The sequence below is a fragment of the Carassius carassius genome, chromosome 48 (assembly GCF_963082965.1).
Source record: "Carassius carassius chromosome 48, fCarCar2.1, whole genome shotgun sequence".
Classification (NCBI taxonomy): domain Eukaryota; kingdom Metazoa; phylum Chordata; class Actinopteri; order Cypriniformes; family Cyprinidae; genus Carassius; species Carassius carassius.
The window spans coordinates 4,454,325-4,473,113 of NC_081802.1; the positions used below are offsets into that span (position 1 = coordinate 4,454,325).

Below are 18,789 nucleotides of genomic sequence, written 5' to 3' on the forward strand. Positions count from 1 at the left end.
AAATTCTTCAATACATTTAATAACTTCATCTATTTCTTCACTATTTTTAACAAAAATTGTAGTATCATCTGCTAATTGGCTAAGTTTAATCTCTTTACCAAACACTGAAATTCCTTGAAAACTTGCTTTTTTGATATGAGCAGCCATGACTTGAGTAACCAATATGAAAAGAAAAGGTGATAAAGGACAACCTTGTCTTATCCCACGCCCATATCAAATCTCTGACAGGTACCGTGAGACAACTGGACTGAACTATTACAACCATTATAAAGCATACGAATTGCCTTTTGAAAAAAATGGCCAAAACCAAAGAAGTCAATAACTTTGAACATAAATTGATGTTCAATAGTGTCAAACGCTTTATAGAAGTCAATAAATAATATAAAACAATCATCTGAGATAAGGTGTCTATAATCAATTAAATCTAAAATTAATCGTATATTATTTCCAATATAACGGCCTTTCAGAAAACCTGACTGCTCTTCATCAATTATTGTATTTAAATTTTTCTTAAGTCTTTTTGCAAAAATCAATGAAAAGATTTTAGTATCATTATTTAATAAACTAATTGGTCTCCAATTTTCTAAGAACAATTTGTCTTTGTTAGGCTTGGGTATAAGTGTTATTACTCCTTGTTTTAGTGATGCGGGCATTTCTCCCAAATCAATTGCTTCTTTAAATACTGCCAATAAAAAGGGTGCAAGGTCATTACAAAAAGTTTTATAAAACTCCCCTGTCAATCCGTCATTTCCAGGAGACTTATTCTCTTTAAGACTATTTATACAATTTGTGATTTCCTGAATATTTAATTCTTTATCACATACATTTTTGTAATCTGAAGTTATCCTATTAATATTGGTGGATAAATTATTAAGAAAACGATCTGAATCATTTAGTTGATTATTTGGACTATATAATTTACTATAAAATTGATTAACAAAATAAGATATATCCTTGGTATTATCACTAGTAAGCCCATTTATTATTAATTTGTTTACAGAAGTTATTTCTCTATTTCTTTTTTCTAAACCAAAGAAATATTTAGTGTTTTTTTCTCCTGCTTCCATCCATTTTTGTCTTGACCTAACGAAAGCACCCCTAGCTTTCTCTTCATAAATATTATCCAGCTCATTCTGCAGTGTAGCAAGTTCTAATAATTCAGTGCTTGACATATTTTGGTTAGCTCTAGAAGTGATGGATATAATTTCATTAATTATATTGTTTTCTTTTTCTTTTTTCTTTTTCTTAATAGATTTTTCATACGACATTGCAAATTTCCTTATTTCAAATTTTGTTTGTTCCCATAACTTCCCGTAAGTTTGAATCAAAGAAGCCTGTTGCCAATATTTAACAATTAAATTCTTAATTTGTTCACAAAAATCATTATGTTTCAATAGACTATTATTTAACTTCCAATATCCTCTCTTAACTCTACTTGATTGACAAGCTAACAAACTAATTTGAATAGATATGCCTTTGTGATCCTTTAAAACCGATGGTTCAATAGTAACAAATTCAACTCTGTCTTTTATATGTTCTGAAATGAGCCAAAAATCAATACGTGATTGAGATCTGTCCCTATTACTCCATGTATACATAAGTGACTGTGGATTGTTATATCTCCATATGTCAATTATGTTCAGTCGTAAACAAACATTGCTTAATTCACTTGCCATATTGTCAATTCTAGGTGGCCATCGATCTTGTTTTCCATCAAACACCATATTAAAGTCACCCCCCCCAAATTACTTCAGCAGACGGGAATTTTGAATGAAGATGATTTATATGACCTTCAATATCTTGAAGTATTAACTCGTTCGATTTTTTATTATTGGTGGCATATATATTTATAATAATAATTTTAACTTGGTATATATCAACAAGTAGAGCAATCCAATGACCTTGATCATCTGTTTTGTGACTTAGAACTTTCCCTGAAAATCTATCCTTTAAAATGGCAACACCTGCTGTTCTATTTGAGGAACCAAAAGAGAACCAGATGTCACAACCCCAGATTCTTCCAAAAAAGCGCATCATCCTTGCAGGCATGAGTTTCTTGAATGAAACAAAAAACAGCTTCTTTTCCTTTACAAAACAAAAACAGAGCTTTTCTTTTTAGCATGTTTCGTAAACCCCTGGCATTAACTGAAAAAATTCTTATTGACATGAACTTGAGAAAGAATTAAAGAAAAATAAAAAATTCTTGATGGAACAATTAAATGAACAATGAGTAAACTGGAATGCAAGTGTTGAGAGAGTATAAGGGTACTCTTACTTCCAAATTTTCATAGGAGTCACAATTCAAATTCAAGTTTTGAGATCCTGTTTGCTTCAATTTAACGGAAAAAAAATAAAGTGAAGTCTTTTTATAGTCCCAGTATCACAAAAGAAAAATCAAGTGATGTATTTACATAGGCCTGATGTCACAAGAATATAAAACATTAACATCTTTATAATTTTAAGGTTATTTTAGAAAGAAAAAAAAAAAAGAAAAAAATTAAATTATGTCCAGCTTGTAAGTCTCTCTATATTTAAATTAAACAAATTATTGGTTAGTGAGGCAAACAGAATTTTCGTAGCAGACTGGAATTCTAGACCAATGACATAAAGCATGGTTTAAGGTTTGATTTCTTTACCATTCACTATTGCCTTGACTCCCACATAGAAGGCCCTCTTGCCTTCTTTACGTGCTTTGTCAATTACAGGCCAAAGGAGATTTCGTGTAGCTCTATCTTTGATCGTGAGGTCTTCTTTGAAGTAGGCCTACATCTTGTTCTGTTTAAGGAAGTCTTTTCCCTTTGCTCCTTTCCATGTGAGGTCTCGAGCTGTTCTGGAAGCAAATCTTATTATTACTGGCCTCGGTTTCTTTCCATTGCCGCTGTCTGCATTAGATCTTCCAAGACGATGAGCAATGTCCACATTGTTCGCCACGAAGTTACACTCTTCCTCGACAACCACCGCTTTGCAGATCTCAATCACCTGAGACTTGACATTATCGTCGATGCGTTCAGTCAGCCCTTCTAAACGCAGATTCCATCTCCGACAGTATCGATCCTGATCATTCAGTCTGTCCTCCAAATCAGAGACACGTTTCACAAACTCTTCATTTTTGTTTTTCAAATCTTCGTTTTCTTTTCGAATGTCAAATATTTCAGAATGCACAACTTCCAGTGCTTCTTTCAAGAGGTTGATGCTGGCCGAGTTTTCTTTCACCATGTCTTTTATTTCTTCGGATGACTGTTTGATTATTTGAATGATGCTATTTTGTACCTGACTTAACGTTAAATCCTCTGATGTAACGTTATCTCCTTTTGCGAGCTTCTTCGGTGGACGTGTTTTGGATGGCGTGTTAGGGAAAGAGTCACATTCACCTCCTTTTTTGCTTCTGCAACTGTAGGAGTGCAAGTCGTCATTAAGTCTTTTCTCTGTCATCTTTTGAACCTCAACGTCCATTTCTTCGATAACTGACGAGTCCATGGTAACTCAAGCTCTTCTGTAGAATTAAATAAACTCAAAGCAGCTAATTTATGTCAGAATCTCCTTATCACATAAAACAAGTGTGACTTATTAGTTATATCAACATTAGTAAGATATACCCGAAATTTATTTTACGCAGCCGTGCAAATGCATCTAGTCATGCCGCCATCTTGAAGCGACCCGAAAACAAGTACTCCTCGCTGCAGACTGTAGCGCGGCGACGTCACGTATGTACGTCACGTATGTACGTCACGTATGTACGTGACGTGTGTTTACCGCGCATGCACAGTAACGTATATGTATTTACCGTAAATACGATTTTGCGCCGTACACGCCGTACTGACTGTCAATAATGCGCATATCCAGGTTCATTCACTTGCGGATGTTCGTAAGGTATGGTGGATATGAGATATTACTTTTGTTTTCTTAACAATTTGCGTTTAAATTGCTTTTAATTGTAAGAATGCTTTGGTCATAATCATAGAGAGTGTCATTGCAAATGTGTGCGATTTCAAACACTTATGACATGTTTTATGATATAGTATTCGAATGCTGGTCTTTCAAAGTCTTATTTCGCCTAAAATGAACCATTAAAGATGTCTTAAAATAGAGCAGAAAAACTTTATTAATGTTAGTAATGCCATTCCCTTATGAAACAAAAATATATTGCAGTATATTGGAAAATATCATGTAATATATTAGGCATATATTCTTATATATGGGATTAAATATTTATTTTTTCCAATATATTGCAATATATTGAAAGCGGCAATCATTTGTATATTTTGCAATATATTATATGATATATGTATCATCAATATATTATTCAATATATTCAAATATATAATAAATTAGAAAATAAAAAGGAAAAATAATATATTACAATATATCACAATATATTTTAAGAAATATATTGGTAAATATATTTTCCTTTCGTAAGGGTTGATAGTAAAAAAAATATCCTATTTGTAATCTTTTTCATTAACATTATCAAAGATTAATAGATACTGTAACACATGTATTGTTCATTGTTAGTTCATGTTAATTAATACATTAACTAGTGTTTACCAATGACACCTTATTGTAAAGTGTTACCACTGACCTTCATATATCTTAATATGACTTTTTGGGGACATTGTCAGTGAGAAGAAATTCAGAGAAGAGACCCATGTGGCTAGAGTACTGTAATTATCTGTTTTTCTTTCTCTGACAGACTGTATAGCCCTCAACTGTAAAATTTTCAAATTGAAAAAAACTTCAAACTTTCAGGCCATGCTTTCTCAAGCCAAGCCAACCTACATTTTGACTTGAGAAAATGTATTAATGTAGTTGATGTTAATGCTGGTTATAATTTAATCTCTTAGGTAGTTTACAGAAGCAAATAACACTTTTTCTAACACCATGCTATAATATATTTAAAAATACATTTAAAATATTTTCCTTGTATGGCTCTTCTGCCTTTATTCAAAATGATTTAATTTTGCTTTAGTATTGTTTGTTCTTTTATGCAAATTAGGTGTCGTGAACTGGAGTGCATTGTCTGAACAATACAACCTGAGTTCCCGGGCGTCATGTTCTCCGACCCAGTGTACGGTGCAATGAGATATTTAAAGACTGTCCACCTGTGTGTGAGGAATCACAGGAGGAGAGTCCTGTGTGGGTTTTATCAATTCAAAGAATTTGAGGGCTACTGCTTGGTTTATTGTTTAATCAGTGATGGAGGAGAATTTCAGATTTTTTTTTCTTTTGTGCTGCTTTTGTGCTCCAGGGTCACAAATGCTATTGTCATGTTTTGCTGCAAGAGAGCAATTGCAAGTAATTGTCATTTCCAGGAATGTAACATGACTATTGTATAAAGTAAGCTTTATCTTCACGAACACTGTGAAAGTCAAAAGCAGGCACAACAATGGCAGTACAATAACTTACAGCTGCGTACAGTATGAGAAACACGACTAATCATGTGTCATCATGTTCAAATTCCTCCATTTTCACAGTCCACTCTATAAAGCTATAAAAAAGTATAACTATAAAAATGTATGTGAATCTCAAATGGAGGCAAGAAGAAAAATAAGTTTGAACTTGACATTATTTTAGACCAAGAATAGTTTCAATACTAACCTCTGCTTTCTCCTCGTTTGTGTTTCATTATGTAATAGATCACACCTGCAATCACGACCACCACTAAACCTAAAAGTGGTAGCAGTACAGGAAGCGGTACAGTATCTGATTTCTGGTAGAGTTCTGTAAGGGCCAAAGACAGCTTTGAAATGAACATATCTGTGTCCTTCCAGGAGCAAACAAAAGTGTAAACCACAGGTGATTTTATGTGACAGTCGCATTAAAGATCGTATGTCGATATCTGTATATGTAAGTTGTATCTGAAATGTGATGTTCAGGCTTTTTTATTACTTTTATTTATAATCATTGCAATGTAATTGAAGCCAATTCACACAAAATTAAACACATCACCAGTTAAAAGAGAGTGTAAAATCACCACTGACATACCTGCACATGTGTGACAGAGTTGAGTGATGTCCAGATGTTGAGTCTGGTTGCTGATGGGATTGTTGAGCACACAGCTGTAGCTGTTTTTATCCTGATATTCCACCTCCAGAGGTAGAGAGAGACTGATGCTGAGATCAGACACACTGATGCTGGACAATAAACTGTTTCCTTTGTACCAGGAGAGAGTCACATGACCCACATTCACCACTGAACACACCAATGAACAATTCTGCTCTGAGGATGAGGATGATGAGGATGAAGGGCATTGTGAAGAATTACTGCTGATGACAGGAACAGGTAAAGAACCTGAAAAACAAATACATCTCTCTATATATGTATAAATATATATAAAATGTATATAAAACAACAATAATTCAGATGACCATTGATTTATAACTTGCTTACTGTAGACAATAGCACGAAAACATTTGATTGTTTCAAAGTTTCCGCTTCTGTAGCTTGTAAATTCGTAATGTCCAATGTCTTTTTTGCTGCTATTCCTGATGATGAGCGATCCAGTCTGACAATCAAGCTTAAATCTCTCTCTGACTCTCCCATTATCACATGCAATCGTTTTCTCATCTCTGAATGTAGCTCTGCATAGATGTTTATTGTCAAATCTCCACTGTATCACATCATCTGGCTGAAGTTTATTAGAATCAGGGTAAAAGGTCACAGAATCTCCCTCCATCACTGAAATTCTCGTAGTATTTCTCGGACCTGCAGAACACAATTCCAGTCGAAACTGTAATGACACTTCAAAATAGTCTTTGTGCAAGTCCTTTACTTTATTGGAGAACTTTGATAATGTTCAGTTGTTGTGATGTCACTCTACTCACATGCTTGTTGCAATTCCACCAGGGGCAAGAGGATATAACCTACAATGTTTAAAAGACAGTGTTTAATCCGACACCACTGGAGAGCATTTCTACAGTGATCAGAGTTACTACATATGAAGACGTGCTGAACGAAATCTTATCATGATTCATAAATAGCAGTGTAATGATAGGCTACATGTATTCATATTGAGCATTTCGGTACGAGGTTTTCGGTTCGGTACCTACGCTTAACAAACCGAATAATCCGTTGGACTAATCCTATTACATTTTGAAAATAAAAAGGTTAAAGTGTGTGAAATATAATTTTTAGGGTACCACTGCGCTCAACTAGGTACGAACGACGTAACAGGCAACCGGGCTGGGGTGTGTCGAAAAATGATGTTCTATCGACGATAGCCACAGATATGGTCAAAAACAACAATTATTGGCAATATTGAGAGGATGTGGCATTTCTAATTAATGTAGATCTGTTACATCCTTATTTTTATTAGGTCTGTTATTATTATTAAGTTATTTTTATTATTAAAATAAAACTACAATTAATTTGCCCAGCAATATTACCGCATTACTATCGCGCTGCAAAGATTAGTGTTGCTTTCGCCAACGAAAATTATGACTAAATATCATCACCAACGAACCTTTATCACGTGACGAAAACGAGACGAGACACAACGTAAATGCTGGTCATGTGAAGATAATTAAATGTAAAATGCAATATTGTTAACGAATAAAAACGAGACTAAATGTGGTGTACTAAATACAAACTATTCTAAAATTAAAACAAACTATTCTCTTCATTTTCGTTGACCAGAATCGCCCTGAACTCTCGCATGTTCGGCTAGAATCGCCCTGAACTCGTGCATGTTCGGCTAGAATCACCCTGAACTCGTGCATGTTCGGCTAGAATCACCCTGAACTCGTGCATGTTTGGCTAGAATCGCCCTGAACTCGTGCATGTTCGGCTAGAATCACCCTGAACTCGTGCATGTTTGGCTAGAATCGCCCTGAACTCGTGCATGTTCGGCTAGAATCGCCCTGAACTCGTACATGTTCGGCTAGAATCACCCTGAACTCGTGCATGTTTGGCTAGAATCGCCCTGAACTCGTGCATGTTCGGCTAGAATCGCCCTGAACTCGTGCATGTTCGGCTAGAATCACCCTGAACTCATGCATGTTCGGCTAGAATCGCCCTGAACTCGAGCATGTTAGGCTAGAATCGCCCTGAACTCGTGCATATTCGGCTAGAATCGCCCTGAACTCGTGCATGTTCGGCTAGAATCACCCTGAACTCGTGCATGTTCGGCTAGAATCACCCTGAACTCGTGCATGTTCGGCTAGAATCACCCTGAACTCGTACATGTTCAGCTAGAATCACCCTGAACTCGTGCATGTTCGGCTAGAATCACCCTGAACTCGTGCATGTTCGGCTAGAATCACCCTGAACTTGTGCATGTTCAGCTAGAATCACCCTGAACTCGTGCATGTTCGGCTAGAATCACCCTGAACTCGTGCATGTTCGGCTAGAATCACCCTGAACTCGTACATGTTCAGCTAGAATCACCCTGAACTCGTGCATGTTCGGCTAGAATCACCCTGAACTCGTGCATGTTCGGCTAGAATCACCCTGAACTCGTGCATGTTCAGCTAGAATCGCCCTGAACTCGTGCATGTTCGGCTAGAATCGCCCTGAACTCGTGCATGAACTCATGCATGTTCAGCTAGAATCACCCTGAACTCGAGCATTTTAGGCTAGAATCGCCCTGAACTCGTGCATGTTCGGCTATAGAATCGCCCTGAACTCTTGCATGAACTTGTGCATGTTCGGCTAGAATCGCCCTGAACTCGTGCATGTTCGGCTAGAATCGCCCTGAACTCGTGCATGTTCGGCTAGAATCGCCCTGAACTCGTGCATGTTCGGCTAGAATCGCCCTGAACTCATGCATGTTCGGCTAGAATCACCCTGAACTCGAGCATGTTAGGCTAGAATCGCCCTGAACTCATGCATGTTCGGCTAGAATCACCCTGAACTCGTACATGTTCAGCTAGAATCACCCTGAACTCGTGCATGTTCGGCTAGAATCACCCTGAACTCATGCATGTTCGGCTAGAATCACCCTGAACTCGTGCATGTTCGGCTAGAATCGCCCTGAACTCGTGCATGAACTCATGCATGTTCAGCTAGAATCACCCTGAACTCGAGCATTTTAGGCTAGAATCGCCCTGAACTCGTGCATGTTCGGCTATAGAATCGCCCTGAACTCTTGCATGAACTTGTGCATGTTCGGCTAGAATCGCCCTGAACTCGTGCATGTTCGGCTAGAATCGCCCTGAACTCGTGCATATTCGGCTAGAATCGCCCTGAACTCGTGCATGTTCGGCTAGAATCACCCTGAACTCATGCATGTTCGGCTAGAATCACCCTGAACTCGAGCATGTTAGGCTAGAATCGCCCTGAACTCGTGCATGTTCGGCTAGAATCACCCTGAACTCGTACATGTTCAGCTAGAATCACCCTGAACTCGTGCATGTTCGGCTAGAATCGCCCTGAACTCGAGCATGTTAGGCTAGAATCGCCCTGAACTCGTGCATGTTCGGCTAGAATCACCCTGAACTCGTACATGTTCAGCTAGAATCACCCTGAACTCGTGCATGTTCGGCTAGAATCACCCTGAACTCGTGCATGTTCGGCTAGAATCACCCTGAACTCGTGCATGTTCAGCTAGAATCACCCTGAACTCGTGCATGTTCGGCTAGAATCACCCTGAACTCGTGCATGTTCGGCTAGAATCACCCTGAACTCGTACATGTTCAGCTAGAATCACCCTGAACTCGTGCATGTTCGGCTAGAATCACCCTGAACTCGTGCATGTTCGGCTAGAATCACCCTGAACTCGTGCATGTTAAGCTAGAATCGCCCTGAACTCGTGCATGTTCGGCTAGAATCGCCCTGAACTCGTGCATGAACTCATGCATGTTCAGCTAGAATCACCCTGAACTCGAGCATTTTAGGCTAGAATCGCCCTGAACTCATGCATGTTCGGCTATAGAATCGCCCTGAACTCTTGCATGAACTTGTGCATGTTCGGCTAGAATCGCCCTGAACTCGTGCATGTTCGGCTAGAATCGCCCTGAACTCGTGCATGTTCGGCTATAGAATCGCCCGGAACTCTTGCATGAACTTGTGCATGTTCGGCTAGAATCGCCCTGAACTTGTGCATGTTCGGCTAGAATCGCCCTGAACTTGTGCATGTTCGGCTAGAATCGCCCTGAACTCATGCATGTTCGGCTAGAATCGCCCTGAACTTGTGCATGTTCGGCTAGAATCGACCTGAACTCGTGCATGAACTCGTGCATGTTCTGCTAAAATAGCCATGAACTCGTGCATGAACTCGTGCATGTTCAGCTAGAATAGCCCTGAACTCGAGCATGTTCGGCTAGAATCGCCCTGAACTCGTGCATTAACTCATGCATGTTCGGCTAGAATCGCCCTGAACTCGTGCATGAACTCATGCATGTTCGGCTAAAATAGCCCTGAACTCGTGGATTAACTTGTGCATGTTCGGCTAGAATAGCCCTGAACTCGTGCATGTTCGGATGCGGAGCTATGCGGAAAGTTTAAAAAAATTTACTGAAAAGTTAATGCAAAAGATTTCCCATTTTAGGGCAATTCACCCTATATCTAATTTGGCCTTTTCAATTGTAGGCCTGTTACATTCTTCTGATTATTAGGCCTATTCTATTAAGTTACTTGAATTCTTAAATTAATATTACAATTGTTTTGCCCCACAATAATTTCATAGTGCATCATCGCAAAACTTAGGCTAGCTTACTCCTCATTGACAATGTTTTTTAAAAAGGTCTTTCAAAACAGGTTTATTTATTATAGGCCTATAATTGAAATTAACACTGCAATCATCAAAAAAAAAACTTTATTTCAATCACTGACTTTTTTTTAAAAGAAGAAAATAGTTTTTTACAAAATACATTTCTTCTCTCTTTATTTATTTTTTAATTTATTATTATTACCATTATTATTATTATTATTTTGCACTAGCCTAAATGTTCGGGTCACAAGAGAAATATTAAGGGAGTAAATCAAATAAAACATTTAGCTATGTATATATAACATTATCAGCATATGAAGTAGATTTGTCTTTCGTGGTCTCTGTGCGCTTTTAATGCAGTGTCAGATGCCGAAATAATTCTTGCAGAAAGTTTGCACGTTGCTTGTGTGCTATCCATTGCCTCGCCTTCCTGGTTTAAAACTAATAATTACAATATTGCGACATAAGTAGCCCCCCTCCCGCCTCCACCCAGCCCAAAAATAAAATTATATCTATACCCCTGACTAGAACAGATTTAAAAGAGTATGAAAGTGACTAAAATAATAAAAACTAAAATGACAGCTTCACACAAAGGCTAGACTAAAACTAAAATTAAAACAGGCCACACTAGCAAGGATAACAAAAGACTAGGCCATTTACTCTTCAATTAAAATGTTTAAAAAATATATTTTAAAGCAGTTCTATATATAGGCTAATTAATTATAGACCTATAATTATAATATTAGCAGTCATCTATAAAAATCCATGAATTAAAAGCTTTAGCAAGCACCGAGTTTCAAAACAACCTGTTTAACACGAAAAAAAAAATATATATATTCTTTTTTTTTTTTTTTTACTGTAGGCTACTAACCACAAGAAAAATATTAAGGGAATAAATAAAACAGTTAGCTATATCCTGTTATCAGCATGTGTTAAAGTATATTCGTCATGTGTCGTCAGATATCGAGAGCTCCGTTGCTCTGTTTTACTTCCACTTTCTGTATAACGAATCGACTGAGATTAAGACGCAATTTACACCGGAATAACTCTTGAACAAAGTTTGCACGTTGCTTGTGTGTGATATCTATTGGCTCGCCTTCATGGTTTAAAACAGAAATAAGCCTATATCCAACATTGCGACGAAACTACACCCCCGCCCCCCACCGTAGAACTCAACGGTAAAATTGGTGAACCGTTACACGGAGGTGTGAAACATAGCATAGTCAAAACAAACACATAGCACTCACCTTGCAGACGCAGTAGATTAAAAATGAACAAACCGCGAGAGAAATACATCATCTGCATCAACAAGTGTCTTCAAAAATCATATATGAACACAAAATCGTCCCCAGTTGTAAAACCTTCTACAAGTCACGTGACATGCGCAGTGTTGCCAAACCCCTCCCTCAGAAAATCTCTAGAACAACCCTCAAAAGTCTAAATTTTTCACAAAAAGTCGCTAAGTATGAAAAAAAAAAAAAATATATATATAGATACATATATCCTTCCAAATGATTACGATATAAAAATATAACAAATGATTAAGCATAACAAAAAATTCTAAAGTGAAATTAGCACATCAAACTTGATGGAAATGATGGAATTTGTTTCATTTGTCACCAAAGTGCATCTCTGTCCTGCTCAAATACAACAGATATTATGATTCTCCAAAAACGAAAACTTTATTCATACAAACTTATTCCAGTCAACACACTCTATAACTACAAAGTAGGCCCAGGTGCAAAATACTGCATCTCAGCAAACAGGAAACGATGATGCACTGTGTCTCAGTATCTGTTTGACATGACTTTTGTGTCCGTGGTTAAAACAAGATGTCCATGCTTTGAATAGTTGGTTTCCTCATGTTATCAATTAAATTGAGTTGTGCGTTATGGCAGGCATGGCGTACTGGTGTGTTCACTGTGCAAACTCATTGGCATGATTGAGAGCAAAAGTGAGTGGTCACAGGCCTACAGAAGGGTGTTCCCAAGTAAAAAATAAAACATCTCCAAAACGTCGCTAGTTTAATTTAAATATAGCTAAAATAGCTCAATATTTTTATTTTTTTTTAAGTCGCAGCTACAATGGGAAAGTAGACAATATCCCCAAATTGGCAACACTAGACATGCGTCATTGCTTTGAAAACTCAAATTAAGTGTTGGTCAGAACCAACAAACTTCGGAAGTGACTTAAACTGTAATTCTTCAACTGGCCCAAAAAAAGGGAGTCAATCTCCCCATGTTAAAATGCCCCAACTTTACAGCATTAAAACATGTTTACAGCCTGGTGCAAAAAAAAAATTTGCCCTTCATTACAACTGTGAGGGGGTGAATTTTTTATAACTCATCCATTTAAATTATATTAAGCCTTAAAGTTCTGAATAATTAAGGACGTAGCCACTTAACAGCAAACATGCCCTCTTGGGTTTTCTGTGGGACAGTGTGGGCAGAGCAAACCCACACTAAACCCAAACAGCAGCATTTTTTTTTTAGTGATAAGCTATTTATACTAAGTGCAAATAGCTATTGATTTTATTGATTTTTATTTTTTCACTATGTTAAAATTTTACTTTTTATTGCAAATAGTGGCAATTATCTGAACCTCAGTATTGTAGTACATTGTAAAACAGTATCTGTACAATATTAACTTACTGAGTGTAGATTGTAATTTTAATTCAAATTATTAAATGGATTTCACCTTACTGGGACAAAAAAAAACTCCCTTTACCTACCTTTTTTAATATATTCTTCATTTTCATTGAAAGTAAATGCTTTTCTGATGTTTGAAATTTGAAAAGGGAGAAAAAAGTTTGCCAAAAGGCGGATTTGAATCCAGTGTCAGCTAGTGAAATGGTGACGTGAAAGGACTTTATAATGTTAGCATTTTTGATAGTTATGCAGCATTATGAAAGTGTCTTATGTTTATCAATCCTGCATTTATTTGATCAAAAATGCAGAAAAACTGTAATATTGTGAAATATTATTAAAAGTTAAAAGAATGTTTTTCTATTTGAATATACTTAAAATAGAGAAGTTAGTAGACTAATGGTTAGAGAGTCAGACTTGCAATCCAAAAGGTTATATGCATGATTACTTCCTGTTTTCAGCTCAGTCATTTCCGGTCGTAAGGGGAGCGCCCTTTGCTCAGTTTCTCTACATAATTCATTCACAGTTTGGAGAAAAGTTTTGTTTGTCTAAGATGACCAAACATCCACGTATACCATTTCAGAAATTATAAAGATTCAGACGAACAAAACTACAGCAGCAAGTCTGTGTCGGATAAAACTTAAACAATGTAGTTTTTCAATTAAAGGTACAATTTGTAAGATATTTGCAGTAAAATATCCAAAAACCACTAGGCTAGTGTTATATATTTTGTCCAGTTGATTACTATCAATATCTCTAATGTGTTCAACTACTTGTAAATCATGAGAAAATGCCCATTCTAAACAGTGACACGGGGCAGTGCAGTCGCCTGTCAATGACGTCAGTTACCCTTTGTTACCGTCTTTACTGACGTAGAAACCACATGACAACAGGGCAGTTCCTTATTTACTTCTTCTTGCACGTTTAATGGTGGATTGTGTTACTTATTTATGAAAGATAATTACTGTTTACCATCTGCCGCTGGTTCTGTCAACAAGGACAACTCCCGTAAACTTGTGTTTTACTCGACAGGTGAGTTGTTTTTATTCGTATCTTTACAGAAAACGTATGCTATTATAATGACCAACAAGATTAGTATTATGGGGCATACACACCAAACGCGGTGCATCGCATCTCTAGACCCGCGCGAGGACGCGTCTGATCGCGTCTTTGCATTGACTTTTTATGTAATCTACTCGCGTTTGAAAATTATGACATCAAAGACAACATTCATAAAACTTTACCTCATCCGTTAAATCCATGTTTTATATTTCCATCTGATTTGATGGTCATCAGCGGTTGGGTAGAAGACAACAAATCCCATCATCCCACGCTCCTTCTTAGCGTCATCAAACCACGCGATTGTTATTGTTTTGGTAGTGCGCCCTCTTGTGGCAGGTCCTACAACCTGGACCTTTAAATCTTAACATTTACAAATATTCATTGCATTGTTTATTTATTATAACTTATTTAATTTGTATTTAACTATATAGGTGTTTAAATAATTCAGCATTATAGGCTGTTGTCTGGCCTTTTTATTTATTTCTTTAAATGACAAGTGACTTTGTGACTTCCTGCACTTGCTATAGGCCTTCATCAGTGTGATAAAGTACTTAATTTGTTATAATATTTATTTTATAATAAATCAAAAGACGTGAAAAGAACTAGGGTGTTGAAATAGCAGCTGCAGCCAGCGAGTTATCTTAAACTGTCATCTCGTGGTTATAACGGAAATTTCTTTTTCATCTTAAATTTTTTTTATTTTTTGCAGAGTCACGTTTTTGCCACAATTCTTCATGTTGTCCTCATGAGTTAGAAAGTGAACCTTTAATAATGTAAATTTTACATTTTTGTATGTCACATCACTTTCACTGTTTTACTTTAAAATAAAATGTATGCAAAGCTGAATTTTCAGCATCATTGGGCCTGCTCCAGTCTTCAGTTCATGATCCTTCAGAAATCATTTTAATATGCTGATTTATTATCAATGTTGGAAACAGTTGTGCAGCTTAGATTTTATTTTATGAATTTTTTTTAAACCTGTGATACCTTTTTGGGGTTCATTGATAAAAAATGTTTTTTAAAAGAACCACTTTTAATCAAAAATAGAGATGTTTTCTAAAAATATCAATCTTTATTATAACCATTTCTATCAATTTAAAAAAAAATTAGCTTTTGCATGGTAGTGTTTTTTGTAAAAAAAAACTAATATTTTAAATAAATGCTTTACTTTTTATTCATCAAAGAATCTTGAAAAAAGTACCACTTTTGAATATGCAATACACCAAAATAAAGGTACTTTTAAAAAATATACAAATATACATTCCCGCAAATATGTATCTGTTCCACTTGGAGGACTGTCCATCTAGACTGCTCTTATTTCACTCCTCGCGTAATCCAGTCAAACTGGAATGTCATGAACTTACGCTCGCTGTGTTTTCAGTGTCTTGTCGTCTCACTAAATGAAGTCATAGAACACATGAACTTCATCTTCACAGCTGCTCTGAGAGTAGCTTCATGAACAGTTTACACTTCCATTTGAGAAAAGTCACATATACCCACAGAAACGTTTTAAAACTCTTTTTGAATAATGAATTTAAAAAAAAAAAGATGTAGGCTACAACTTTGCAAGACAATGGCTAATTATCTTTCATATGCATTAATATGTGTGATCACTTACCATATTATAGCTTTTGCTTTAATTGAACTTTTTTCCAGATGTGAATGATTTTGCAAGGGATGAAATGATGACAGGAGTGACTGAGAGAGATTTCATCATTCTTCACAATGATAGGCCTGTTACTGAAATGCAGTGAGGCGATCACGTGCTGTGGATCTCTGGATCTCCACATATTCACACCCCTGAAGTCTATGAAAGGATCATCTCTACCTCAAACAGTTATAAAGGGTTCAAAGACAACCAAAGCAGAATGCACATTATCTGGAGCTTCAGCAACACTCGAACAGGACGGCAATTCTTTTCCAGATCGTGTGAGTAGAGTTCATAATGATATATGTGCAAACCCTTTGAAATGCTAACAGGATGAAAATAATTTTCTAATTACAATAATTCTCAAAATTGGAATGTTTTACAGATGTAAGAGTTGAGAAGAAAGCTTTAGTGATGGAGGGAGAGTCTGTGTCATTTTATCCAGACGCTACTGAACTACATAGCGGTGATCTGATCCAGTGGAGGTCTGCAAATGGATATTGTCTGTTTATAGCTAAAATCAATGAAAAGCAAATGATTACATGTGACAGTGGGAGAATCGGAGGCAGATTTCAGCTGGATAGTCTGACCGGATCTCTCACTATCAGGAACATCAGCACAAAAGACAACGGACATTATGAATTCACAATCATCAGAAATAGAAACATAGAAACATTCAAGCATTTCAGTGTTAAAGTCTATGGTATGCAGTTTTCTGCTTCAACACTTTCATGCTGGTTATAAATCAATTTGTCTTAAAGCGAGTTCAGAAAAGAACATTGTTAACCTCATGTTGTTTTCACACCTCTATGTTTCTTCGGTGGAACTAAGATTTGAGTGTCACTGATGTTGTGAGATTCATAGGAATTTTTTAAAGCTTATAATTCTATATGTCAGGCAATATTTATAAAGGCTATCTGTACTGTTGTAGTAATTTATTCATTTATTTCCAGGTTCTTTACCTGTTCCTGTCATCAGCAGAGACTCTTCACAATGTTCATCATCCTCCTCATCCTCAGAGCAGAATTGTTCATTGGTGTGTTCAGTGGTGAATGTGGGTCATGTGACTCTCTCCTGGTACAAAGGAAACAGTTTATTGTCCAGCATCAGTGTGTCTGATCTCAGCATCAGTCTCTCTCTACCTCTGGAGGTGGAATATCAGGATAAAAACAGCTACAGCTGTGTGCTCAACAATCCCATCAGCAACCAGACTCAACATCTGGACACCACTCAGCTCTTTCACACATCTGCAGGTATCACGTTACCTCTTTTCCTTAAATGACTCAAAATTGTGTCTTATAGTGTTAATTCCATGTCTATGGGCTTTAAGGTCATCTATATGTGTTCTCTCATCTGTAATATTATCTTACATATTGACGGATCATTATTAACAAATATTATCACATACAAATGTTTGTCTAGCCAATCAAGATGGGATGTTTGTCTTAAATTGAAGCCCATTCGTTGCTTAAAAAATGGCATTTGTCCCATCGTTTCAAAAGGAAACACGTAAAAAAAACCTGTTCATCAAATAATTTCTATAGAATTTCAGACAGGTTGTGAGTGGTAAAGTGAAGACCTGGTTTAAACATCACAATATTTGTTGTATTCAGATTACACTAATGACTGTTTTCTCTGTGTCTTACAGCACTGGATGAGCGTTCACATCTCATGATGTCAATAGCTGTTACTCCAGAGCTGCTGGTGTTTATAGCTGTAGTTGTAGGTTTGATGTACCATAGAAAGGGTAACAAATCGGATAAAGAAGGCAAGTATTGACATGCAAAAAATTAAACAAAGCAAATAAACACAAAATCAGTTCGTGTTGATCAGAGGTAGTAAGATCTATTAAATGTCTGATTATTATTAACAAAGTTAAGACTAATAATCAAGAAATGTATTATGAGCTGATACAACATCTGTTCACATTCAGTGTGTAAAAGTCTGATTCGAATCATATTTCATATGAGTTTTGATTCATAATTTAAACAATTCTATGCAAAAAGTCATATTTTTGCTGACAGTATGAACATGTAAGTGTGGTGTGTGTGTGTGTGTGTGTGCGTGCGTGTGTTCTTGTTTTTGTGACATATCAGGACACAACTGTGTATAATGACATGGGTATGGTTGGTGAAGGGCCATAGAATATACAGTTGTGCGCTGTGTGTGCCGGGTCCCTCCAGGATCGAGCAGGTGCCAGATGTGGATCTGGCTGATCCTGGGTCATCACCTGTGGCAGATCCATCCAATTCTGATCTGGGCAACAGTGAGTCATTATCACTTCGGTTCAAGTTGTTTCTGCCATCTTTTGTTAAATACCTTTCTCTATCATTACTTGCAGCTGTACTTCTCATTCACTGCAAGTAGCTGCTTAAAATTCAACAATGACTTGTTGTACTATTTTCACTGTGCTGTTTTCAAAGTAAATAGGCAATTATTCAGAATTTATTCAGAAATGGATTTAACTGATGTATTTATTAAAATTATCACCTGAATATATAAAAAAAATTGGTCTAGTATTGACCATAAATACCTTATATAGCTTGATGATAGCCTTGATATCACCATGATGATAGCCTTGTTGCTGACATGGCATTAAAAATAAAATTATTTATTAGTAATTAATTAGTAGCTGCAGGTACAATAACGATTCATGGATGTTTCAAATAGTTTATTATTCATTTCTTCATTTCAGAAAAAACTCAGAAAGGCGAGGAAGAGGAAAGCAGTCTGTGCTTTCTTTAAGAGATTACGTATGCCTGTAAAGCACCTCTTCCTCTGTTGTGACC

General features: G+C 36.5%; 2 protein-coding genes across 3 annotated transcripts in view; one reads left to right on the forward strand and one right to left on the reverse strand.

The window, feature by feature from the left end:
- Positions 1-18,789, forward strand: part of LOC132131737 (natural killer cell receptor 2B4-like) — a 114,946-nt gene that overhangs the window by 31,120 nt on the left and 65,037 nt on the right. The window lies entirely within an intron of this gene.
- On the reverse strand, positions 5,591-6,868 carry LOC132131303 (natural killer cell receptor 2B4-like). Its single transcript, XM_059543333.1, has 4 exons — positions 6,822-6,868; positions 6,388-6,702; positions 5,983-6,288; positions 5,591-5,718 (listed from the first exon to the last, which is right to left on the reverse strand). Exons 2-4 carry the CDS (start codon positions 6,671-6,673, stop codon positions 5,591-5,593), a joined length of 720 nt encoding a protein of 239 aa, XP_059399316.1. The 5' UTR covers positions 6,674-6,702; positions 6,822-6,868.